Source organism: Fusarium verticillioides, chromosome 6 (assembly GCF_000149555.1).
Source record: "Fusarium verticillioides 7600 chromosome 6, whole genome shotgun sequence".
Classification (NCBI taxonomy): Eukaryota; Fungi; Ascomycota; class Sordariomycetes; order Hypocreales; family Nectriaceae; genus Fusarium; species Fusarium verticillioides.
Window position 1 is genome coordinate 1,178,068 of NC_031680.1, and position 23,990 is coordinate 1,202,057.

General features: G+C 47.7%; 10 protein-coding genes and 1 non-coding gene across 11 annotated transcripts; 4 read left to right on the forward strand and 7 right to left on the reverse strand.

The window, feature by feature from the left end:
* Positions 1-279: 279 nt before the first annotated feature.
* FVEG_02410 (ATPase) lies at positions 280-4,747 on the reverse strand (the record flags this gene model as incomplete). The annotated part of the gene is made up of 3 exons (XM_018889666.1): positions 280-2,959; positions 3,013-3,910; positions 3,960-4,747. The coding sequence occupies 3 exons, from the start codon at positions 4,745-4,747 to the stop codon at positions 425-427; spliced, it is 4,221 nt and encodes a 1,406-aa protein (XP_018745866.1). The 3' UTR covers positions 280-424.
* A 1,239-nt stretch (positions 4,748-5,986) lies between these two features.
* On the forward strand, positions 5,987-9,001 carry FVEG_02409 (hypothetical protein). Its single transcript, XM_018889665.1, has 5 exons — positions 5,987-6,350; positions 6,533-6,642; positions 6,703-7,558; positions 7,610-8,400; positions 8,454-9,001. Exons 1-5 carry the CDS (start codon positions 6,309-6,311, stop codon positions 8,734-8,736), a joined length of 2,082 nt encoding a protein of 693 aa, XP_018745865.1. The 5' UTR covers positions 5,987-6,308; the 3' UTR covers positions 8,737-9,001.
* Positions 9,002-9,651: 650 nt separating this feature from the next.
* On the forward strand, positions 9,652-10,780 carry FVEG_02408 (hypothetical protein). The gene is made up of 4 exons (XM_018889664.1): positions 9,652-9,915; positions 9,968-10,033; positions 10,082-10,420; positions 10,474-10,780. The coding sequence occupies exons 1-4, from the start codon at positions 9,745-9,747 to the stop codon at positions 10,594-10,596; spliced, it is 699 nt and encodes a 232-aa protein (XP_018745864.1). The 5' UTR covers positions 9,652-9,744; the 3' UTR covers positions 10,597-10,780.
* A 50-nt stretch (positions 10,781-10,830) lies between these two features.
* FVEG_02407 (hypothetical protein) lies at positions 10,831-12,321 on the reverse strand (the record flags this gene model as incomplete). The annotated part of the gene is made up of 4 exons (XM_018889663.1): positions 10,831-10,864; positions 10,918-11,638; positions 11,692-11,901; positions 12,195-12,321. The coding sequence occupies 4 exons, from the start codon at positions 12,319-12,321 to the stop codon at positions 10,831-10,833; spliced, it is 1,092 nt and encodes a 363-aa protein (XP_018745863.1).
* Positions 12,322-13,647: 1,326 nt separating this feature from the next.
* FVEG_15057 (hypothetical protein) lies at positions 13,648-14,621 on the forward strand. Its single transcript, XM_018904148.1, has one exon. It carries the CDS (start codon positions 13,698-13,700, stop codon positions 14,343-14,345), a length of 648 nt encoding a protein of 215 aa, XP_018745862.1. The 5' UTR covers positions 13,648-13,697; the 3' UTR covers positions 14,346-14,621.
* A 16-nt stretch (positions 14,622-14,637) lies between these two features.
* Positions 14,638-16,125, reverse strand: FVEG_02406 (hypothetical protein; the record flags this gene model as incomplete). Its single annotated transcript, XM_018889662.1, has 1 exon — positions 14,638-16,125. The coding sequence occupies one exon, from the start codon at positions 16,123-16,125 to the stop codon at positions 14,638-14,640; it is 1,488 nt and encodes a 495-aa protein (XP_018745861.1).
* Positions 16,126-16,888: 763 nt separating this feature from the next.
* On the reverse strand, positions 16,889-18,005 carry FVEG_15056 (hypothetical protein; the record flags this gene model as incomplete). Its single annotated transcript, XM_018904147.1, has 3 exons — positions 16,889-17,083; positions 17,153-17,463; positions 17,522-18,005. The coding sequence occupies 3 exons, from the start codon at positions 18,003-18,005 to the stop codon at positions 16,889-16,891; spliced, it is 990 nt and encodes a 329-aa protein (XP_018745860.1).
* Positions 18,006-18,210: 205 nt separating this feature from the next.
* On the reverse strand, positions 18,211-19,309 carry FVEG_02405 (hypothetical protein; the record flags this gene model as incomplete). Its single annotated transcript, XM_018889661.1, has 2 exons — positions 18,211-18,533; positions 18,580-19,309. 2 exons carry the CDS (start codon positions 19,307-19,309, stop codon positions 18,211-18,213), a joined length of 1,053 nt encoding a protein of 350 aa, XP_018745859.1.
* Positions 19,310-20,158: 849 nt separating this feature from the next.
* Positions 20,159-21,477, reverse strand: FVEG_02404 (hypothetical protein). The gene is made up of 4 exons (XM_018889660.1): positions 21,170-21,477; positions 20,998-21,115; positions 20,611-20,951; positions 20,159-20,553 (listed from the first exon to the last, which is right to left on the reverse strand). Exons 1-4 carry the CDS (start codon positions 21,297-21,299, stop codon positions 20,351-20,353), a joined length of 792 nt encoding a protein of 263 aa, XP_018745858.1. The 5' UTR covers positions 21,300-21,477; the 3' UTR covers positions 20,159-20,350.
* Positions 21,478-21,875: 398 nt separating this feature from the next.
* On the forward strand, positions 21,876-21,964 carry FVEG_15055. The gene has a single exon. It is a non-coding gene; the product is annotated as a tRNA-Trp (tRNA).
* A 210-nt stretch (positions 21,965-22,174) lies between these two features.
* Positions 22,175-23,906, reverse strand: FVEG_02403 (hypothetical protein). Its single transcript, XM_018889659.1, has one exon. It carries the CDS (start codon positions 23,808-23,810, stop codon positions 22,311-22,313), a length of 1,500 nt encoding a protein of 499 aa, XP_018745857.1. The 5' UTR covers positions 23,811-23,906; the 3' UTR covers positions 22,175-22,310.
* Positions 23,907-23,990: the final 84 nt, after the last annotated feature.

Below are 23,990 nucleotides of genomic sequence, written 5' to 3' on the forward strand. Positions count from 1 at the left end.
CTTCAGGGTAGCCGGCTTACTACAATTACCCTGTTTACTAAAACCCTCAACACCACCAACATCGTCTTATAAGCCACTATGAGATCCACGCCCACCCAAAGGATCTCTATTTGAACTTGAAACTATACCCACATATCGAGTTTAATCTTGGGATGTCTCAAAAGGTCAAATAGTGGTTTCAACGAAGGGAAAAGAGACGGCTGCAAGGACCATCGGAGTGCAGAGAGACGTGACTAAGATCTCTCGAGAAACTGAATATCACTGAATGGCACTTGTATCCATGGTAAGAACGATCTATTATTATGAGTGCTATTTTTATAGTCTAATTGTGCAGTCTAAGGTTGCCAGGTACAGTCTATGATGATATCCGAATGAAAAGAGAACTAATTTTGAGACCTGGATGGATCAGGTTGCCATGTAACCCCTACTCCGCCTTCTTAGAAGTCTTGGTTCGAAGCTTCATGAGAATGTAAACCATAGCATACGAACTGAAGACAAACGCAGCTGTGATGCCCGCGTCCCTCCAGGCGTATGAGTACGACTTGAGATTGAGAGTCTTGAGGTAGTCATTAGCCTTGCTGTAAGTACACACCTTACACTCGTCGGTCGCATCAGGGTTGATCAGATTGCTGGGCACGTGTGTAAGCCACTCCTTGAGGTATTCACCACATGTAGTGCCGTTGGGAGGACTGAACCGAGCAAACTCGCTTTCCTTGCACTTGACGGGGGACCCCCACAGGTCAAACGTCAGCATACTACCCATGAGGTAGTTGAAAGGGTTGATGTAGTAGATCCAGTATTTCCAGAAGTCCTGGATGCTGGAGTAGGGTACCAAAACACCGCAGAAAGATACCAGGACAGTGAGGAGAAGTGGATTGACCAGTGATGCGAACACCTCGTTTGGCGCGTACGCAGCGATGAACTGACCAATGCCAGTGTAGATGAACTCATACATAAGCATGACAAAGAACGTGCCGCCAGCACGGGTAGAATCACTTGGGAAACCGACGGTGTAATACCAGGCGACGTAGTAGATGACGGCACAAATGATCAGATAAGGGACTTCCGAGACAATCAGGCCAGTCACGAAAGCGACCCAAGAGTACATCTTTGACTTCTTCTCACGGGTCTCGAAGATGTCTCGACGATGGATGAACAACGGTTGAAGCTGAGCCATGACACCGGGAGCGACAAAAATGAAGTTGAAGACCGTGAACAACTTCAATTGAAGTTCAGCGACAGACGATCCAACCTGCCAAAAACTAAAGCCGTTGAAGAGGGCAGAGGACAAGTGGAGAGCGAACTTGTTGTTGATGTAGTCTGTGTTGCGATACAAGGCGATGTTCATGCGATGGGTGACGAGCTTGGTCTGCTCCCACAGAGAGGTAGCAAATTCGTGTCCATCGTCGGTAGTGGCCGGGGGCTTGGAAGCAGCTTCGCTGATGATGCCATCAAGCTCTTTCTCAACAGCATCGTGCTCAGGGGAAGACAACCAGACCTGGTTCCAGTCCTTGCCTTGCGAGAGATGTCCAGAGACGACGTCAATCATGTGCTCGGCAGGGTTGACATGTTCTGGGCAAGGAGCTCCATAGCGGCCAAAGTAGCCAGTAACCGTGCTGCCATGCTCGCCAATGTCGCCAAAGTACACTGTCTTACCACCCTTAGCGAGAAGAAGAAGGGTGTCAAACTGAGAGAAGAGCTGGGCAGAGGGCTGGTGAATGGTGACGAGGATGGCTTGACCGTGGGCAGCCAGCTTGCGCAAAAAACGAACGGTGTTGTATGCAGATTGTCCATCAAGACCAGAAGTAGGCTCGTCGAGGAAGATCAAGATGCTAGGCTTCGAGACCAGTTCGACACCAATAGTAACACGCTTGCGCTGTTCGACACTCAGACCGGCGCCGACTTGGCCGATGAGGGTATCCGCAAGATCATGAAGTTCCAGAAGGTCAATGATGGTGTCAACATACTTGAGCTTCTCCTCGCGAGGAGTGTCACGGCTTTGTCGCAGAAGGGCAGAAAACTCCAGAGCCTCACGGACGGTAGCATAGGGTTCGTGGACATCGAGCTGTTCACAGTAACCTGCAGAACGTTGGAAAGAAACCGGAAGGGGACGGCCATCAACCATAATAGAGCCCCGAATGGTACCCTCAGTCTTGCGCTGAGCCAGAACATCGAGCAGTGTAGTCTTTCCAGCACCTGAAGAACCCATAAGAGCACCCAGCATGCCCGGCTTGACCCAGCCTTGAACATTATCAAGAAGAACGCGATCACCTTGAGGAGTCTTGACAGTATAGCTGAGGTTCTTCCAGGTAAACACAGAGGTGTTGCGGACCAGACCCATTTCACCACTGGTGTCAGAGTCATCGCCAGATACAACACCACCATCACTGCTGCCCATGATCTTCTTCTCACCCTTTGTCTGTCCCTCTTCATCAGACTGGCGAAGAACAGCGGTGATGTGAGCGTTCTCGCGAGGAATGACCAGACTGGGTCCATCCTCGGAGGAGGCGTGCCACTTGGTGGTGAAGTAGATGGTGATGGCAACGAAGAGCGCCCACCAGGCCCAAATAATACCGAAGTTTCTCCAAAGGTGGTCATGGCTGTACGAAAGAGATGCCAGGTAGTCGTCACCAGTAACGAAGTTCACTCCAGCCTTGGCTCCACCGACTCCAGAACAAGCCTGGTGATCGCCATTGGTGAAGCCAGGACCACTGGGTACGAGACTGTGCCCAACACAAGGAATGATCTTGTCATGGAACTCGTTTGACAGAAGAGCGTCGAAGCCGTAAGCCAAGGGGTTGATCCAGAAGAGCCAGACAAACCAATCATGCATCAAAGGCTTGCTAATGAGATAGCCAGAGTACATGATCGTGGCGCTGATGAGAAAACCCGAAACCTTGGAAGCAGCATCAAAGGTGCTGAAAGCCGCTCCGACAGCTCTGAAAAGGGCCGTGATACACTAATGAAGTGTGTTAGCAATGGAGTGTTAGTGAGTAGGAGTACTACGCTTACAATTGTGATTGAGATGAGAAGAACCCAGAAGGTGAAGAAGTGTCCGGCTGTGGCGGTAAGGCCAACCATGAAATACTCAACCACTGAAAAGGTGCTGACCTGCAACAGAATCACAGGTATATCAGCTGCAATCTGAGCGATACAGAAAGCAGCAGGGTGGTACATGGCAAAGGATTTGTGCTTGAGAAGAACAGGACGTCCAGTGAAAGAGTCAGTGACCTCGGACATTGAGACCAGGGAGTTGCATAGAAGAGCGATGAAGACAGCGCCTGATTTGATGAAAAGACCGCTTGAGTCATCAGAGGCATTGTAGAACAGAGAGCCAGCGATCAAAGCCTGCACGATCATGGCAAGCTGCTTGATCAAGAAGGTAGGCTTGTCTCCGAGGACAATCTGGTACTGACGCTTCACACAAGCTTTGGCCTGTGAGATGAACCCAACTGTCATGGGACTACTATCGGGGAGCTTCTGATCCTTCTGCTGGCGGACACCCAGCTTGAACTGCTTCGTCCTTTCGTCGGCGATCGCAGAGGTAGGATAGTCGTACTCAGACTTCATACGCTCGTAGATTGGCGACTTCTCGTACTCTGCTCGGAGAGCGTCTGCAGTGCGTGGGAAGCGGTTCTGGTGATCGGGGTGGATCTGTCGCTCGGTTGGGACTGTGACACCGGTGAGGTAGTCTGCGACGTTGGCGCCGTGTTGGCAAATGAACCCCATGCTCTCCATGAAGGGCTTGGCTTCTTTGAGAGGACCGTAGTAGACTTCCTTGCCTTCGTCAAGCACGAGGACCTTGTCGAAAAGATCATAGATACCGTTGCCTGCTTGGTAGAGGGTGACGATGGAGGCGAGACCCATCACATCGGTCATGGCACGGATGGCTTTGGTGTACTCGAGAGCACTATATCGAGTTAGATAGGTACTCAAAGGGTTTGAGCATCAGTACTTACGTGCTGGCATCGAGGCCACGGGTTGAGTTGTCCCAGCAAAAGACTGAGCCTTGAGTTGCCAGAGTCTCGATGATGGAGACTCGCTTTCTCTCTCCTCCAGAGACTCCACGAATGAATGCATCACCAACCTTGGTGTCGATAGTGTGCTCGATACTCATAGACTTGAGCAGGAAATCTCTTGTCTGGACTCTCAGCTCCTCGTGCGAGTTGACACCATTGGGGAGTTGGAAAGGCACTTTGAGTCGAGATGCAAAGTCCATGGTCTGACCAACAGTCAAAGCAGGGTAGAAGACCTCCTCCTCAGTGTTCATGACGATTTGGCCTCGATAGGTCTTGGCCTCTTCGGCAGTCATGGATCCATAGTGGACATCACCCTTGATGTTGGCATATCCTCGTCGCTTGTTGGCAATCATGTTGAGAAGTGTGGTGCAGCCTGAGCCAGGACGGCCGAGAACAAGGAGCATCTCACCAGGCTTGACACAGCCATGGCTGTTGTCGAGGATGGTCTTGAGAGGGGACTTTTGGCGAGACTCTTTGATGAGCTTGGGGATGTTGTACTGTGACAGGACATTCTCGTGGATAGCGGCATCAGCAGCAATGACATCGACAGTGAGATTGGTCCAAGTAACACCAAGCTCTCTGTCAGGGAAGCCAGATGCCTTGTCTCTCTCTTTGTACTCCACCACTTCAGACTTCATAGACCATTCGACGTCATCATGGGAGACTTTTTCCATGGGCGTCAGTTCATAGACCGTTTGCGAGTCGTTGTCGTTGGCGTCGGAGTCCATTTTGATGGCGTTATTGTTTTGGTGGTGGACAGTATGTTCGCCCTGGCTAAAAGAGGATAGCCTTTACCGCCGAGTTGCGCACCGAGATTTTGTCTCTGATATCGAACAAAACTCTAAAGAATAAAAAATAATAGATTGATGTCTGTTACTGCATGTTTTTACAGGGAAAGTGGTTGCATGCTTCTTATAAACAACAACACATTTGACAGGCATCGGCTTTACAGAATGACGGGCTTTTTCGGCGTCCGACAGCAGGGCAGAGCAGGCAGCTCAACCAATGAAATAATTGGATCTGATCCCTCTTCTTGACAAGCATTTTAGTACGAGCGGGTTCTTCGATCCACTTGGATCTGACGGAAGTTGTTGATCTATGGACCCTGATAAGAGTGTTGTACGCCAGGTCAAATTTACCGCTTAGTCAATTCGGCCTTTTTGATGATGTTGGGCCGCTTGTGGCTGTACTGTAGCATGCATAGTGCATTGAAGATAAAGTATGGATAGTGGTGACTCAACCGCTAGCTCCAGTACATACAGAAGAGAGATGGCTTTTCTTACAGGGGCTACCTACTCGAGCCGCATTCAACGCTCCAGCTGGTTCCACATGCTTGTCAAACGCGATCTTCAGCAAACGTCACAACAGAAATGAAAACAACGACTGCAATTACAAATCCCAGCTTAGGAATATAAAATTAACTGTCGCAATAGCGGACAAATAAACGAGTGCGAAAAGGCCGACTAAGTTACGAGAGAACGGGTCTCCACAGCCAGGCTCGCTCGCATTCGTTATCATCCAATATTATGAGACGTGACGGACTGTAAAAAACTGCGACGAGCTCCGACAGAGTAAAAAGAAAAAACCACGACGCAAAAGATAACGAGCCGCATCCGAGTCGGTCATTTTATAACCGTCTTTCCGCCTTTGGCCCACTACAACATCAGCTGCAATCTTCAAGGGGTAATCGAAGACGCAGCTGTCTATAAATTGAAAAGTATCTGCCGTTGGAAAAAAATGGGCCGGAAGAAGAGGAACTCTTGATTCTTCCGCTTAGTCAACGTCTTGGGCAGATCAATCCCTGTCTAGTGCGTGACTAGACCGTGATCTTCACGTGGGATCCCGGTTCAAGGTTTGACACTTTGTCCGAAGTCGTTTAGCGCTGAGCTCGTCCTCGTTTCTGCTTTAAGCTTCCTCCGCTTATTCAGCGGTCGTGTCGCATTCTTCTTGGGCGCCATCCTCCGAACCCTCCTCGGAGAGCCTCATGTTCCGCGTTTACGAATCTTTCGGTCGTGGACTTCTCTGCGAAAAGACCGCGAGTTTGACACATCAGCCTCGTTTTGCCTCATATCTTGGCTTTTCAGCCCGAGGTTTGCTTACACCATATTATCATTTACTGTTATTTCGTCCAAAACTTCCGGCCGTTTGTTGGTCCAGTTGAGTTGTGGAACTGATGAGCCCAACATCCAGTCCAGACTATCAAACTCGATTTCGGCCAATTAATCCCCCTCCCTTCTTCCTCCAATCTAGTCTCACTTGTATCCGTATATCAGAGCTGAATAAGTAATCATGATGCAGAAACGGGCCTGTGATGCCTGTCATAAGAGAAAGGTACGTACACGAGGCCCCATCTCCGTTCATTCCCGGGACCTCCGCTTCCCCTTGAGCGATCAGTTCCATCCATCCATCTCTTGGCGAGATTGACGCCGTCTATCCCATCATGCATGCTTGTCTTTGTAAAGGTGTATCACATTCTTACCCAGTTGGCTAACAGATTGCCCTCATCCTTCTAGATCCAATGCGATTCAACAAGCCCAGATACACCCTGCAACTGGTGTGAGCACCATGGCTTGGATTGTACCTTTAACCGAGTGAGAGGGCGGAAGAAGACAGCCAAGGCTAGGTAGGTTCTGACCGTGGCGTTCGGCCCCTGTGGAGTAGTTCATTTTAACTCGTCTATTAGGTCTCGTCAAACATCAGAGCAGAGTCTGGCAGAGCGCCTCAAGCGCATTGAGGATGCTCTCTCTCACACACTTTCTAATCAGAAGAACTCAGAAAACAGTGCAGCCAAGCCATTGACTCCAACTTCACAAGCCACTGACCCCCACAAGAGTTCAGACCCTGGTACTGGAGACTCAACCAACGATGCCCCTCAAAACTTGTCATTCAACCGGCCATCTTCTTCCTTTTTGAGAGCTACAGATTCGAGATCTGCAAGCGTATCTCAAGGATCTCCCTTTATATCTCAAGCCCCATCTCCTGCTGGCGGCTTCACCAGCTCTGTTTCCTATGGGCAACTCCATTATGGTGGTTGTCACTTTGGCCACATCAGTCAACATAATGGACTCCCTCTGCTTTCAGAAGAGGGAAGACAATGGATAACTTCAAAGACTGGCCACGATGTTATTCTTAATCCTGGCGCCACAGACCACTCCAACCCCTCCCAATCGCCTGCACCCCACGTTTACCATGACCAACGCGACTTATACGAACTTCCTGATAGAAGTATCACTGAGAAGGCTTTCGACGCCTTTACTCATTCCTCTTTCAGTTTGGTGTTTCCCGTCGTGGAACGGGTTCTGTTCAAGGATACCATTGAATTAGCGTATCAGCCGTACACAGGCAAAGTTCCTTCTTTGGAGCATCTTAGTGCCAAAGTTGGCGTTTTGGCCTTCCTCTCAACAATAGTACTCTTCCAAGACACATTTGAAGACGCACCAAGTATCGACACAGACTTGTGTGCCACAAAGGCACGTTATCTGCTCACTGATGTTCTGGAGATAGCTAGTATCAACAACCTCCAAATAGTCTTCATGCTGGTAAGGACTTGACCTGAGGATTGGACCCCAATAGAACTGACAGATGACTAGAACATGCATGAGATATTCTCTGGGCGCCTTCGATCCGGTGCCATGTTCCATGCCATTGCGTGCCGCATGGTATTCACGCTTGGAGGCCATACTTACATATCATGTAAGTTGCGAAGCTCGCAGGTTACACGTTCAGAGAGGGAACGGCGCCAACTTCGCATGCTATTCTGGCTATGCTATATCTTCGATAAAGATATCGCTCTACGGACAGGTCAACCACCGCTCATGTCAGATGAATACTGCGATCTCACCCTTCCGGAGACCTACTTCGACTGCTATGAATACCTCCCCAAGCTCGATAGAAGCATCCCCAAAGTTTCCTACGAAGAAGAGAGTCTAATGCCTCATCTCCCGTGTGACCCTCGCCTGAGCCAGCTCAAAGACAAAACTAGTCGTCTGCTGTATTCGGCCCAGGCTGCTAAGAAATCACATGCTCAGCTCCTTTGCGACATCCGAGAACTTGACGAAGAGCTCGAAGCATGGAGGCAATCCGTACCCCCTTCATTCCGCCCTGCGCTCTCGATCACCAATGAGTCTCAAGTCGCTCTTCAAGGGATGCATCTTCCTCGCAGTATGAGACATATCACCCTTCATTTGGACTATCATCATCTCATGATCGCAATCCATCGAGCGAGTGGTAGGTGCATGGAGCGTGATCCTGGAAACTCCAACGACCAGCCCGAATGGGTCCCTGGAGTCGAATCGAGCAATGCTCTTGCGCTGGAGGCTAGTCGGTCGACACTTTGTTATTTGCGCGCAGCGATGTGTGGAGTCGCTGGCGAAGCATTCTGGTAACAACAGCTCGCGCACACCGAATCCAGCTCAGTGACTAACTCTTGTGTAGGGTTATTGTCTTCTATCCCACAGCAGCCATGATCACTCTCTTCTTCAACATCTTGCTGTACCCACTCCATGAGCGGGCTGAGCAAGACCTTGAGCTTCTCAAAGCAGCCGCTGATCTGATCAACAATCTCCCAGTGCGGCGATTGACCACTTCAGAAGTCTCGCATATGAAACTTATCAATGACTTTGTTGTTGAGCTAGTCCGCCTTGGAAGGAGTGCGATCTGCAAAGCTACCATGGAAAGGGATCATGAGCTCGACAGACAGTTAATGATTATAGCTTAGGAACCATACTTTGTCTGTATTTATATCCTTTTGTAAATTGGTTTGGGGGCGCGCGTCGGTTATACCATAGTGGATTCAATATAGGGGATATAGAATGATTCAAGGACTTTTGATTATATTCATGATACAGGAAGGAAAGGGGACAGGAATCGGAGTAATTTGCGATAATTCAAATTATGTTTCTTCTACTGATGAACGGTGAGAAACTCTGACTGGATAATGTCCGAAATACAGATACGAGCTTATACAATTCTTATCTCTGGCGAGATGCCCTCACATGCCCACGAATATGGACACGCAATGATCTACAGAGAAACATACAGATATCCGCTGGGACAATCCTAAATGCCGAATAATGTTATCCCGCAGCCCCAATAAGCAGATCTGAAGTCCAGGTAATGTTAAGGCTGTACATGCGTTACTCAACGTCTTACCCTGTACAGCGGTGTATAGCCTTGGTCGCTGAAATAGGGACTTGAGCTTGCAGTCCGTATTATAGATTTAAGTGAAAGACATTGATTTGAACGAATGGAGAAACTATGTAGTAATTGATTGTACTATAATCTTTCCAATACAGATACTATGTGAAAGTCTGATGCCCGAAGGCTAATTGATCGACGATAGACACTCACTCAGGTGCAGTAACTGGAGCCACTCAATGACTCAGCTGTTGTAAACTATACAATGGCAAGCTGTTGATTGTGAGACCTGAAAGAACTCAATTGAGCTTGTAGTACTCAAAAGTTCCCACGAGTCTCGTTGCCTTGGACAAAAAAGGAAGTTCGGGGCGAGATGTCCAACTCCGATGCTTGTCGTTTAGCGACCAAATCGCACCATTTGTCTCGGACAAACTCGTATTCCGCGCCCTCCAATGACTCATTACCGTGTATGACAAATAATTCATTGAAGCCTTAATAACTATCTCTATATTTTTGAGATTATCTTCTAAACTCTAATTATCACATACTTGATGCTATCGAACTTTGAGTTTTAGATGCAACATCAGCTATGCCGTCAGCAACTCGTCAAGATCAGCTCGTGTTAGTCCCTTGGGACCCCAACTCCCCAGAGCATGTCAACCGTATTTATGCACAGCGAGTTCAATGCGGTTGGGATAACCATTTAGTTGAAGGATGGAAAGAGAGGCAAGTCTCGGGCCGGAAGTCCATTTTCTGGATCGTTAGTTTCCTCAAGGATCGATTCATAATTGCAGAGGTGTAACTTTGACTAGACGCTGCGACCAGATGACCCCGAAACTCGCGAAACACTCCAATTACACTTAGATGCGTACCCTGAAGTAAGTCTCTGATACTAATAGATAATTACTTGTATTGATATCTCTCAGGACAAGGTACCATTGCTTGACACAGCCGAAAGCCTCAGAGCCAAACCCCGAAAGCCTACACATACAAAGTTTTATCCTGTGGGCCATATCTCACTTGATGACAGAAACGAGAAAACAGGAAACTTTGTCCTTGATCTTCCCACAGAAGGCGTCTACTGGATCAAGACCTTCTACGTCTCAAAAGCACTTCGAAGCAAAGGCATCGGGCGAGCAGCCATGGACATCATCGAGTCAATGGCAATTGAGGAGCCCCTATGTGCCAAAACCCTCGCACTTGATACCGCCGAGAAGGAGATGCAGAAGAGGTTGTACCGAGAAAAGAACGGAAAGGAGCTGGGTGTAAGTCTGGATCGTTGTGAATGTTTGCCGTCAACAAAACTGACACGTTTTAGTCAACTAACCAGGATTGGTATGAACGGCGAGGATATAGGCTGATTCACATGCAGCCTGGCCACTACTTGGATGACGAAGATCCTCCTGTCGATGCTGTGTTTCTACGACGAGATATCACATAGTTTTTAGTCAGGCTTGGTGGTTGAGATGATCTATTGTGAGCGGAGACCAAGCAGCAAGATTGAGTTGATAAACAGGGATAGATGTAGGTGTCTAGACGAGGAAAGAGATATGATAGATCTTGGCTCAAACTACTACTAATTAAGATCGCACATAAATATACAATAAATCATGCCCAGTCACACTTAATTCCTAGCATGTACTTCCCACCATAGCAATAAGACATGTCCCTCCATTCAGGGTCCTCCCAGCATCGAATGTCCGAAGGACCTTCCTCACAAGTCAAACTACCTACAATGCTAGAAGTTCCAGAATAAACGCACCCTTTGGCTCCATGGGCCTCGAATGCAGGAAGCTCGGTTGGAAACTCCAGGTTGTTTTCATCTCCTTTTGCGGGAACCCTTGATAGAATTTCTGCAAGACAAAAGTCCTTGATCGGATCTTCAGGCGTGTCGTCGACTACTATCCATTGAGGACCCGCCGCTGTTTGCATCAGCACGATGCGAACACGGTTGTGGCGTGGATTGGCATCGGCCAACCAGCCCCTCACTTGACGGTTATAGTCCTCGGGGTAGTAGCTCTCGTCCATGAACCACGTGCTAGAATCAAAAGGGACGACGTTTTCCTTATCCCCTGGGCCATCTTCGTCGTCGGGGGCCTGGCATTCACCTTGATCATTGGGGCCGACTATGGTTGTCCGTCCCTCTCGATCGATGATGATGTTGCTCGTCATGAAAATATCGGGATTGTCCTGTACTCCCTGGAGTGTCACTGCCAGTGGAAGATGGGGGTAGTTGCCAGTAGCCTTTTGTACAGTCTTGGCTATAACATACATGGCAAAGTTATCTGCATTTCTCTTCAGCCACCAAGCTGCACCAAGTTTGAACTTGGCCAGGCTTTTAGTCAGCTGCGGACCATAAATGGGCAGGTTAAAAGGTTCACCATCTTGATCAGTTAGCATACAGATAAGATCAGTGATATGGTAAGGCGAGTCCACTCCAGAGGCCCAGTCGATATGTAATAACTCGTGGAACCAAATGCGACCTAGAGATACTGTTGGCAAAACCATCACAGGCATTGATGACTTTCAAACTGACCTTTGTTCTTGTAATAGTTGTTGAGATTCGCACGATGCTCAATAGGCAACTCTTTATTACTGTTGTCCTTCACAACCTGGTAGAGATGAGTACCGCTGCCTGAGTTAAAAGGGCATTTGCCGTCAGGATCGTCGCATCGAACGTGAAGCCACCACTCAAGTGGGTTGAGATTGCTACCGCCTCTGATGGTTACAACGGTGTCGATGATGTCTGACTCGGATTAGCACTGCGAAAATAAGTCAAACAACCAATGATAATCATACTCTGAATAGCGGTTCGCTCTTCTTAGTTTATGAAGGGGGGAGCAAGATATTCAACGGCAGCCGCTTCATTCCAGTTGAGACTCTTCCCCTGAACAGCATCCATCATTTTCCAGGACTGCCCCCAGCCAGAGTAGATGGCCTTTCTCTTAGAAGAGTCCCAGCCACCACATCCTTGCCAGCCGAAGAGCCTAGTGGCCAATTCACCAACATCTCCGTCTGCAACCGTCAGATTATACTCACTATCTGCCAGTGCATCCCTAAGGGTATCAATAGCTGCCTGGCGGTCGCTAGTCTTTGAATAGACTGGCACCACGAAAGGCAGAAGCTGGTAGGTCAACGAAAAGATAAAAGTGAAAAGGACTTTCATAATTAAGGAAATCTTGTTATGATGCATCAATCTGCTTAAGGATTGTAGTCTGGAGGCCATTGTCTCTTCATCTATGTATAATGCCATGCTTGAGCAGTCCCCAAAGTCATGCCAGCCGCCAAGAGAGTACCATACATGGATAATGGATTTAGGCTTTGGCCTCTTACTATGCATGGTGATAAATGCAGTTGGTTGACGTACGGTTTCAAGTAAATCTTCTGAGTTGCCAACAGACATACCAACAGACGATGATCAGAGTCAGGGCGCAAGCAGAGGAGCACAGGAAATGTAACCCGTAAGGATGAATTAAAGCCACACCAGATCCAGGCTGAGTTCACAACCAAACACCGTCAGTCTTGCTTTATCAAATCTGGTAGACTTGCGTCGGCCATGGAGTAATGAAAACGATTAACACCTACTGTATATGATACACAGAGTTTTACGGTGACATTAGACCTATAGCCTGCTTTCAACTTAGCAGGTTGAACACAATCCGCTGGAATAAGCATCCTGGACTTGTGGGAAACCACGATTGATCTTTTCAATCTCAGCAGATATGCTACAGTTCGGACACACACAACTCGGGATATCCATGTTGACCGGGTTTAAGCCTGTCTATTTCAACTGTCTGAAGTGTATTTTGGGCTTTGCTATGACTCAGAATCCTTTGAATCCTCAAACAGCTACGAATGACGACCAACGGACAAGATTTGAAACTTGTGATTTGATAGGAGCCCCTGATAGGAACCGAATGATCTTTAAGGTTGGTTAATCAAGCGTTATAGTGTTATAATCTTGGACCATCCAATATGGTACGCAAGACCACCTCGTGCTTTACGCACAGACATGAGCCAACAACAACCAACAGCATCTGGTTGACGGGAGCTCGTTCAATGCATTTAATTCGCTGGAATATCCGAGAGAGTGTGGCCGACAGAGATTTCTGAAACAATCCTATTCCGGCAATGACCGGAGGGCTCGGATGATACCACTTCTGATGCTTCGTATTGCAAGAGTGATAAGCAGAAGACGAGCTTGTTGGGGGCGCAATATCGCTCAGCTTCTTCGTATTACTCATATTAAGGAGTGCATGATGCAAGGCAAAGTTGCATCGATCAGAGAGTAATTCGTCAGTCGTATACGCTTTGATATTCCTCCTGTGCGGGCGATAGCTCGTGGTGTTGTGGTGAAGAAATCCCTCATGAAATTCGTAGGAATGCCTGGTGGCAACGGGATCCGGGGATCGGAACATCCACTATTCCACAAGTACAGTATACCTGCTAGGTAGCATAAAACACCCCTTTCTAGGCACCAACATGCAGAACCCGAACTGTACATCAATCCGCTTATGTCTCTGCGTATCGAGAAACTGCCTGATGTTCACATACACGACTCTCATTTCCTTCTTGGCTTGTCTCCTTCTTGGTATTCCTTACCCCTCCTATCAATCTGATCAAAATATATTCCCGGAAACTGAAGGATTCAATCTTCAAATGTCAAACAACCTGTCAGAAGGTGGTTTTCATGGATCATTCGGAGTCACATGGTTTCCCCGGTGCCGATTCGGGGGTAGATTCGGCGGTGTAGCGATAGTTTGGCCTGCAAAGGGCGGCTACTATCACCATTTGTGCTCAGTAGCAGAATTGGAGTTCCTTGGCATCGATCGATTCGAGACCGCCAACAAGTCAGACGAGCCTGACAAGGAGGAGGCTCACTGTGCCAAAATGCGTCAGCTTGGAGCCAAATGGTATCGCGACCCCTTCCACCAACTTTCGGACCAGGACAAGAACGAAGATCCCGATGCTCCCCGCTTGTTCGTGGGCTGGCCGGCCGACGGTGGTGTCTGGGCTATACATACTACCTTGTTTGACTCTGAGATGAGAGGTCTGGGAAGGATCGGAAACGCTTTTACTATGTCAGAGCGTTGTGAAGTAATAAAACAGCTTGGCGGTTCATTCTATAAGGATCCTAAGGAGTGTTCTTTTCTTGATCTCGATGGCTCTAAAGATGAAGAGAAGCAATAAAATAGAAGTAGGGTTATGTCTGGCGACGACATCTTCTGGTACGAGAACGAACATGGCTGGGAGTGACGATGGAGATGGAACTGATAGACTTAGAATGGACGAATGAACTTCGGAATGTCGAGCCTTGTGCTGAACGGATTGGCATGACATGGCTGTAGTTATAACATCCTGAATCTGAGTCTAAGCTATTCTGTCATGGAGTAGGCTTTGGTCTCCCATGTCTAAGAATTTCAATTCAAAGTCTCCCCACATCTCGCCTTGCGACTCTATCACCCCTCTGCCATTGCTGGGATTAATGTCCCTGGGGAAGCTCATAAGCCCATTCGGATTTGCCAGCCCACAAAGGGAAGGAGTTTGGATTATGCTGATAATGATCGTCAGGTAGAAATCGGTCAACCTTGGACTGAACACAGCCTTCCTTTTGGACCTTGCGTCTCTCAAACCTCTCCTTAATCCATTCCATCCAAATCGACCGAGTTGCATACATACCAGGGAAATGGCCAACTCCAGGGACACCCAAGAACTCCAGATCACCAGGATACTTCTCACAAGTAGCCTCTGAAGTAGCCAATGATGCGTTATAATGCACTGCTGGGTCCTTGTCACCTTGGATGATAAGCATAGGTCCCTTCCAAGGCCTCTCACCGGGGTTGACGATTTGTTTGAGAGCAGCCACAGACCATGTGTTCATCCAGTTAGGCTGAACAATATCCTTTTCAGAGGTGAAGAGAAAGCTACTGACGCTTTGAGATCCCTCAACCTGATTGAAGAGAGTGACTCGGTCGATACCCAAGGGAGTAAGCCAGTCACTAAGCTTGAACTCAGGATAGGCTTGGTTCAAATACTTACCAACCCAGGTAGTTATCGAAGTTGCTGGCAATGAGAATGCATCTGTAGGTGGAGCAAAAAGGAGGGTTCCTAGATGACCCTTAACTAGATCCTTGAATCTTCCCTTCTTTTCTGCAAGAAGCTCAGAGACGCCCCATCCAACGGCACCTCCCTGACTATGACCAACATTTACATAATCAGTTGTCAAACACTCCGGGAACGCAGTCAAAGCAGCTCTCAAGGCATTGAGAGCATCCGCTCCACCAGCCCGATAGATACCATACTCGTGAGGAATGCCTGTCCCATCCCAGGAGGTACCAACGCCGAGACCGGCGTAGTCAGGAGCCACAACAGCATACCCTGCCAGAGCCAAGGCATATGGTACAAAGTCCTGATAGAAGAGACTGCGATGGGTAGATGGTGCAGCGGTGGGATACCATCCAGATGTGCCGTGAGTCCAAAGCACAGTCGGGGCCTTTCCGTGGGGAATGGCTTTCATTTTCTTGGTGGTATATGGCCAAAGGATGTAGGCAGATGCGGGGATGAGGGTGCCATTGACGTTTGTCGTTGAGTAGAGGAAACGAGACATCGCAGTCGAGGCAGGGATTGTGTAGGGCTTCGGGTCCGTGATTTCTTGGAGCTTGATAAGCTCACCCGGACTCTTTGGGATCTTTAGACCAAGGGGGAGCGTGTAAAAGTCATCTTGGTGAGGACCACCATAGGCGAGTAGAGTCCGGTCAAAGTTGATGATATTGTTGATCTGCGCGCCTTCTTCACTGGTCAAGTTGGCAAGACTAAGTTGCTCAGGCGAGAGTTTGAATGTTGAGTTCCATGATGTTGTATGCAGAGTGGCCTGTAGGTTTTGGCTAGCGGTGAAAGCTACAAGGGCCACAAAGGCAAGGCAAGTAGGTTTAGGGACCATTGAGATGAGAAGCTTCAGTGTTGCTGACATTTTGCCTTGAAAGGGGGAGTTTGAATCAGTTTATATGCATTCCTGAAACTATTATGTTTCACATGTCTCAAGAGCTACATCCTTCAGTTGGCCTTTGAATACGCCCTAATCACCACCACCTCAAATAAGATAACAGTGACTGTGAGCTTGGAATGAGATGTCTGCTTATAGATGAAAACTTGATTTGTCTGTCAGCATGTAGACGTGTCTGCACGGCTAAGGCAATAGCTGCGTATTCTTGCGTATGATAATACGACAGTAGAATGACTTTTGCCGATTCGGCACCGAGATAATTCAGTTATTCGCTAAATCTAGTGATAAGTAATGAAAGGGGGTATAGAAACTATTTAGATTTGAATATGAATGTAACAACAAATCCAAACTTAAGCCTGATAAGTCCTATCAACTGGATGCCGATGCGGTTAGTGGCAAGTTCTAGACGACTCTTGAGACGGGGTTATCAAGAGTCAGATATACATCCAGAAAGCCTCTTACAAGCCAAAAGCTACGGGCCAAAGTCAATAGAAAATGACTGAGCCTATGCTTAGTGGGCTATCATATCTCATCAAAAACCATAACTCATGTACAGAAACATACGGTTCATTATTCTGACCACTGTATTTTCGCGTATTTGAGAAGCTCATTCGGTGAATTGAAAATTTAACACGTAGTACTGACTTTCAGGCAGAATTGTATGATACAATTCAAGATCTGTACAGTATTTTGAAATCTGATGGCTATTCTAGCGATTGTACTCCGAATCTCAGGAGGCTATTATCTTTGGATCCAAGACATCTGGGCCGGCTATCATATTGGTTCGCGTTAGATAGATAGATTCTGAGACAGTTCTAGTCAAGAATCCCGACATTCCCAGCATATCAACGCCTCCCCGCGCACGCACCATTTTCATAACGCCAGCACCATGGCTCCAATACGCACACATGTCTCCTTCAAGGAACTACAATGATCCAGTTAGCCTTTTTCTTAGAATAAAGAGTGAAACCAAAGAGTGGGAAGGAATGCTCACTGCTTCAGAGGCCATCAGCATTGCCAATGCGATAGTTGTATCTGTAGCGACAGCCTCCGATTCGATGGCGTCCTTAGCCATTTGGATGCATGTCAGTCGATATTGGAGTTTTTTGACCGCAAATTTGCTTGATAGATCATTATTTGTGGCGGCGGCATAGTTCCGGCACGCTACGTGAAAGACGGCAGCCATAAGACTGAGTTTAGACATTGCATTGGGCACCCAGATATGTCTCATGAGGTAGCTAAAGTTCCGCTCATCATCCTGGGCATAGCATGCTGTGTATCCGTAAGAAATAACATAGTTTAGATCTATGATATAACATGTTAGTTGCTCCAGCTGGCTGATAGTCGAGAAGGGTAGACCTACAGAAATCAAAGAGATAGTGCTCATCATCTGAAAGTGGCCTTGCAAATCCTGTGTATGCGACACTGCGAGCACCGCCAATCAACTGGAGAGGACTTGGTGGTCGATTTCCAGTCAGTTCATGTACTTTTGATTTAGGCATGATCTTTCGGTAACGTGTATCGCTTTCTTGGTGAATCAGCGATCTCAACTCTGCCTCAGCTGAGCTTTCAGGGTCATATTCTTCGAGAGCTTGGCCTTGCTTCTTGTCCTTCTGTAGAGCACGAGAAAGCTTTGCTGCGTGGGATCTTATCAATCTGATACTATTTGCATTGGTGATCTCATCTGGATGAGCAGAGTTGATGAATTGCAGTGTTCCAGGTTGAAACTTTGTCGGTTCTTCAACTGATTGGCTTTTTGGTGCTCTGCCGCGGCCTCTTCTTCTGACTAACGTCATTTGTCTGTAAATAACTGATTGACATTCCGTGTCTCTAACACAATTCTCCATTTTTGATGAGCTAATACAAGGATGACAAAGATAAAAGAAGGGAATGGGATGCCAGACCGGTCTTCGTTTTCTCAACATGAATCTGAGTCAGCGGGGACCAAAGCCAATCATCAGCTGATGGTATATCATTATTAGGCTAATTAATAAGCTCACAGATAAGCCATGAAAACCCTTTAGGAGAGTGTCTGCAATGAAACCTAGATACCTACTTGTTATCCAGCCTCTTGGCTTTGAACAAGTAATTCACCACTTCTGTAACACTCGACTCCAAACTGATCCAACCACGCCCGGCCCATTTCTGTAGGAGATCAAGAGCAATGTCCCTCTCAATGTTGTATATCAATTTCGGGTCGCCAGAAATAAAGTTATCTACGAAGCTGCGGTTGGGATAGGCGCTTCGTAGGATATCTAGACAGTCGTTCCATGTAAAAGATGATGCGAGAACTTGAATGCGTTGACCTTGTACGCCGGGGTCGATTGCAGCGGCGGCATGGATAATCGCGACATCAGTGACGTGGCCGTAATACACTACTCATAATTAGTCACAAGTATCTATTATAGAGATGTTACTTACTAGCTGGAGTTTGCAGCTTTTCGGTATTGCCCAGATAAAGCTGTTCAATGAGCTGGGGCGGTACGGACCGCAGATGCTTATCATCTCGGAGGTCTCCCAGGATAACACAAGGGCTGACTGAGTTGACTACCCAGGGGAGTGTCTCATCTTTTACAAACTTCCAGACTGCCTTTTCTGCCTCAACCTTGGCTGCGAAATACACCGGCAGAATTCGATCCGATTCATATGGAGGAGGGGCCCAAGCAGCTTGAATCGCAGCATCGTTCCAGGTGTCAAGGTTTGTAATGGTATCACTGGCACCAGGGACTGGAAAGGTAGCAGCCCAAAAGGTTGAAGTGAAGACAAATCGCTTCACGGATGGTTCCTTTGCTGCTGACCGACAAACAGACAAGGCTGACTCTATAGTAGCTGGAATGGCAACATTGGGATCAGGAACCAAATCCCCAATGACTGCAACATGTATGACAGCCACAACACCCTGTACGGCTCTATCAAAGTCATGGGGTTTGGTCGTATCAGCAACTACAAGCTCGATATGACCGCGTTCTGCGTACTTGGAAACAAAATCGTCCTCAAGTAACCACTGGCTGGATTTCAAGTCTCGAACAGTGCCGCGGACCTTGAAGTCTCTCTTCAATAGCTCGAAGACAATATGACTCCCAGTGTGACCGCTTGCGGCTGTCACAAGAACCCAGGAGCCTTTGGGAATTGCAGTTGGATGATCGGACATTGTGGTAGGAATATGAGTGTTGAAAAAAGGGGATAGCTTGTGAATTAGTGAACGATAAACCAGACTGGATTGCAGCAGCTAAAGACTGCTTTATATGCTCATCTCATATTGATTCACCGGCACATGAACTGGCAGAGCCAACCTGCGAGGTCAACACACGATAGCAAGTAGCATGAAGTCTGTGCCAAGCAGAAATGAGTTCGATATAGTGACAAATCCTTATTCTGATGATGTATTATCATAGCCTGGATGATAACTCAAATAACAAACTAAGTTACGGCCATGGCGTTCGGAGGCCAATCAGACAACCTTAACACTCCCGAGAGTCCCGAGCATATTCCTTTTCAGAACTAGTCAGAATATTAGTGACTAGCTGCGAGGCCATCTAGGCGTAAGCGGTGAATACAGCTAGGTTTCATCCCTAGCGAGACTCGGTTTATCTCATCCCCGACTCTTTGGTCGGTTTCTTCCTCTCTCAAACATTAGCGTGGCATACACAAGTTTGGTTTCATTTGGTAGGCCAATTTAATTCCCGAAAGATGATACTCAGTTCATGTTTTCTCGGAGTTTACGATTATCGCCGGTGTTTCTATACCTTGCCTGCCTACGCCGGAAGTGACGGAGAAGGGGTTAACTTTATTATATTTCATTAAAAAAATCTTTATTCATACATATAGCAAAACCTACATAGCCACGATGAACCCAGAATTTAGATCTCGGCTGGGGTAACGTAGACCAAATTCTTCAGCTCTGGAGAGATTCAAGCAGCAAGGTCGAAGCTCGTGTCGGTACAGAGATTTGACATCATGGTGCAAAGTCATCAAGTACTTCATGTTTCTGTCATGATGGCTAGCATGATTGAGGTTTCTCTAAGTCGAATTGGGAACGGTATGGTGAGCACAAGAGTGGAAAATATTATTAGATAACTATATGGCGCACAATACCTGTCGTGTGCCAGGAATCCGTGCGTAAGAAAGAAAGTAGAAATGCCTCTGCTTATAATTTGCGGGAGGTCGTGGTCTGCGACTTGTGTATCGCGAATCAGGCCCATGCATTAAAAAATCGAACAGCTTGATAGAACGCTTCGTCTTTAGCAAAGACCTGCTGTGGGCTTGACGCATTCGCGCGAACAGCAAAGCCATGAGTGGTTCCACTGTACAGAACCGAAGTGAAAGGCTTGCCTATTTTAGTGAGGATGGCTTCAGTCTCCGCTTGTCTGGTCTGGGGGAAGATCTGGTCCTCGGCTATATCCATGTCAGCTTTTGGTTTTTCGTTTATCGTTATCAGAGGCTGAAACTGACCTGCACCAGCGACGGATACGGGCTTTCTGACAGCCTCAATCTCATCAGTAGCCAAGAGACTGGGATGAGCAGTGAAGCCAACGTCGATTTTGCCGTTCTGGCCTAGTGAACGAAAGACGTAACGTCCACCGTAGCAATAACCTGTTGCAGCGACGGAGTTCACTTTGAGCTCATTGCGTAGGTAGTTGATTGCCTTTGCAACAATTGGGTCAGTGACACTGGGAGGATGCTTGGCAAGGAACTCGGTGGTGTTGAAGCCTGGAGTTTCTTTTGCCGGATCGCCCCCGAACAGGTCTGGAGCAACAGTAAAGAAACCCTGTTTGGCAAATTCATCGACCAATCTGCATTGGTTAGTGAGGAAAAGTCAGAGTGGGTGGGCAATCCTACTCTCGGTTCTCCTTCAACTGGATGCCGTAGATATCGGTGAGAAGAAGAACACCTGTTCTTTTTCCAGGCTTTTTGTGGCCAAGGTTAAACCTCCCGGGCTTGGACACATATAGATTCACTAGAGATGATCAATTGAGCACTCAGCCAATAATATGTGTGAAGGAATACTGACATCCTCGGTATCTCACAGTCTCGCCCTTCTGATGCTGAGTAGCTGCCGATTCTTCCGCCGCTATGACCCCACTCGGGGCAATAGAGGTGAGGAGAGACAGAAAGACGACAATGGGCTGGAAAAACTTCATTGTGATCACTTGCGAGGCGGAAAGATATTGAAGTGGAGCGGTAACAAGGAGGAGGGGAATATATACAACGTTTTAGGATAGGGGTTGCTTACGAATAGTGCAGTAATTATCAGGCTAAAAAGAGGTTGGCTGTCGTCATTATGCTTGTAATGATGTTGACGTTCCTGGATTGGACGGCATTATTTCATGCTTGAAAGTCCGTGACGACGTTGGAGCGGGGGTGACAGGGGAATATGCTTATTCGATACAACCTTATTTCAAGGTAAATGCCGCGCTTTGTGTGGTCAATACTGCCAACCTATTTGCTACCCTACGAAGGTTACCTCAGTGCCCATTTCATGATTCACTATTCCTACTATTATTTTGACTTACGGTGGCGTCAAGATACTCTAACTTTGGCTTATATATAGTTTAATAGTTTCAAAAAAGTCTATGGTAGAGCAAATTCAGATATATCAACATTATAGGACTTGTCATAATGCAAACATGTCAAGGCTCTAACATCAGTGCTCATATGAAGGCCTGGCGCAAAGTAGGCCAATATGAGATCTATTTGCAACACTCTTCTCCAACAGTGGGGCGCTGGCGCAACGGTAGCGCGTCAGATTCCAGCTATCAAGCACGGAGATTCCTGAAGGTTATCGGTTCAAATCCGGTGTGCCTCATTTGTTTTTCTTTTTCGTTGTTTACATCAGCCTACTTTTTTGCATCGCCAGTTTCATCAGTAATATTATTTGAGCTGAATCTGCACCATCAAGACAGCAAAATCAAGCTTAGATAGACTGAGCCAATTTACATCAACGATTTGGTGCCCGTGATCCACTCACTGCTCAATTAGGCAACTGACCGCCGTCACTTAAATCTTGAGGCAACCATCTCACTTGCAGATATTGAAACTAGGTAGAGAGTATGGGTTTATCATTCAATCGCTCAAACTCGATATCATTTTCTGTCTTATCACTGAGCTACAATACGTTACTTCTAGAACTATATACAGCCTTCACTACATCTTTAAGGCAGGGGAATAGACTGCTTGTGACCAGTGAACAGACCCTCAGGATCAATCTTGGCCTTGATCTTCTTGAGTCTCTCATAGTTTGCACCATAGAGACGCGAACTCCACTCCTTTTCAGTAAGCTCGGTATCAGCATAGTTGACAAAGCCACGGAGCTTAGAGCCGCCCTTGACGAGAGCATCCTCGAATGGCTTCATAAGACCTCTAAGGTAGGGAATGGCGTCGGCAGGGAAGACAAAGGGGTTGACAGAGTTGGCATCCCAGCGAATCAGCCACAGGTTTCTGCCATGAGCATAACCTGTGTCGCTATCCTTGATATTGCGAGAGACACCGCCCCAGAGATCAAGGTAGGCAAACTTTGTCAGGTCAGTTCGGTTGAAGGCCAGTGTTGTGCTCTCGAAAAGAATTTGAGCTTGTTCAAGACTGAGAGGGTGGTCAGTCGTGGTGGTGAGAGATTGAGTATAGAATGCTCGGCCACCGAGAAATCCACCGTCGGGCTGGTTCATGCCAGCACCAGCAACAGCGACTTCAAGATCCCACCAGGGAAGGACAGTCTTCTTGACCTCAACAGCGGACTTGATGTTCTTGAGCTTGTTAACGAGAGGACGAATAACATCGTCAAAGCTGTCGGGATTGCCGTAGAAGTATCCAGTGCCATCATAAGGAGGAGCCATCAAGCTCCATCGGAAGGCAAAGGTATCAGGGCAGTCCTTGCTAGTAGCGTAGTCCTGGATGGCTACGAGAGCCCTGGCGCCGTCTCTGGCGCTGAGATCGCCCATAGAGAGGGTGAAGTTGATAGCCTTGTCGAACTCAGGCTTGAAGGTCTTGGTAGTCATGGAGAGAATGATACCGTAGGAAGCTCCAGCACCTTTAGCAGCCCAAAGGAGCTCGGAACCCTTTCCAGCCTTGACGACGGTGCCGTTGTACAACATGTACTCAACCTCGACAATGTTATCCATGGGAGTGCCAAGATAACGTGAGGTGGTACCAAAGCCGCCTCCGATGCTGGATCCAGTGACACCAACATGGGCACCACGGACGTGAGGAACATGACGTCCAGCAGTGTCCCAAAGGTACTTGGCAACAGGTCCAACATGAGTGCCGCCACCGAAGGTCATGAGTGTGGTCTTTGAGTCATACTTGACGTCGTCAAACGCAGCCATGTTGATGACCAAGTTCCCAGGCTTTCCGAAGCCATTTCCTTGGAACGAGTGGGCAGGACCAAGGGCATTTGCATAGACATCAGCCTCTCGCGCACATTCTAGCGCAAGGGCGACTTGATCGCGGGATTCTGGGAAGGCAATTGCAGCAGGCTGGGGACGAATACGCTTCTGGAACTGAGTTGTCTCTGCGGCCCATTGACTGTCAGACTCGATGACGTTTCTCACGCCAGTCTTGTCGAGACATTTAGTCAGTTCCTCAGCCTTGTTCTGGGCAAAAGCTAGGGAAAAGAGAGAGGCGAAGACAAAACGGCGCAGAGAGCGTGGAGATGCCATGATTGCGGAGCCGATAAAGATCAACGCTTGAGAGACCAAGTCACCCAGATGAGTGGTTTCATTGTATTTATGTCTTAATGCCCCTGTTTGACTTTGAGCAGTCTGAGGTAATACTCGGGATTAAGCTTCGGCCCTTTGTAATGGTTGGCTGCAGGGGAAAACCTAAACCCTGTCATAAGT

What these genes read in the sequence shown, in the direction of transcription:
- FVEG_02408 (XM_018889664.1), top strand. Translation starts at nt 9,745, where the DNA reads ATGCCGTCAGCAACTCGTCAAGATCAGCTCGTGTTAGTCCCTTGGGAC. An exon ending in GGAAGTCCATTTTCTGGATC is followed by an intron (nt 9,916 to 9,967) that starts GTTAGTTTCCTC and finishes AACTTTGACTAG; the next exon opens with ACGCTGCGACCAGATGACCC. An exon ending in ACTTAGATGCGTACCCTGAA is followed by an intron (nt 10,034 to 10,081) that starts GTAAGTCTCTGA and finishes GATATCTCTCAG; the next exon opens with GACAAGGTACCATTGCTTGA.
- FVEG_02403 (XM_018889659.1), bottom strand. Translation starts at nt 23,810, where the DNA reads ATGGCATCTCCACGCTCTCTGCGCCGTTTTGTCTTCGCCTCTCTCTTT.
- FVEG_02404 (XM_018889660.1), bottom strand. Translation starts at nt 21,299, where the DNA reads ATGAAGTTTTTCCAGCCCATTGTCGTCTTTCTGTCTCTCCTCACCTCT. An exon ending in CAGTTGAAGGAGAACCGAGA is followed by an intron (nt 20,952 to 20,997) that starts GTAGGATTGCCC and finishes TAACCAATGCAG; the next exon opens with ATTGGTCGATGAATTTGCCA. An exon ending in CGTATCCGTCGCTGGTGCAG is followed by an intron (nt 20,554 to 20,610) that starts GTCAGTTTCAGC and finishes ACATGGATATAG; the next exon opens with CCGAGGACCAGATCTTCCCC.
- FVEG_02409 (XM_018889665.1), top strand. Translation starts at nt 6,309, where the DNA reads ATGATGCAGAAACGGGCCTGTGATGCCTGTCATAAGAGAAAG. An exon ending in ATGCCTGTCATAAGAGAAAG is followed by an intron (nt 6,351 to 6,532) that starts GTACGTACACGA and finishes TCATCCTTCTAG; the next exon opens with ATCCAATGCGATTCAACAAG. An exon ending in TCCAAATAGTCTTCATGCTG is followed by an intron (nt 7,559 to 7,609) that starts GTAAGGACTTGA and finishes ACAGATGACTAG; the next exon opens with AACATGCATGAGATATTCTC.
- FVEG_15057 (XM_018904148.1), top strand. Translation starts at nt 13,698, where the DNA reads ATGTTCACATACACGACTCTCATTTCCTTCTTGGCTTGTCTCCTTCTT.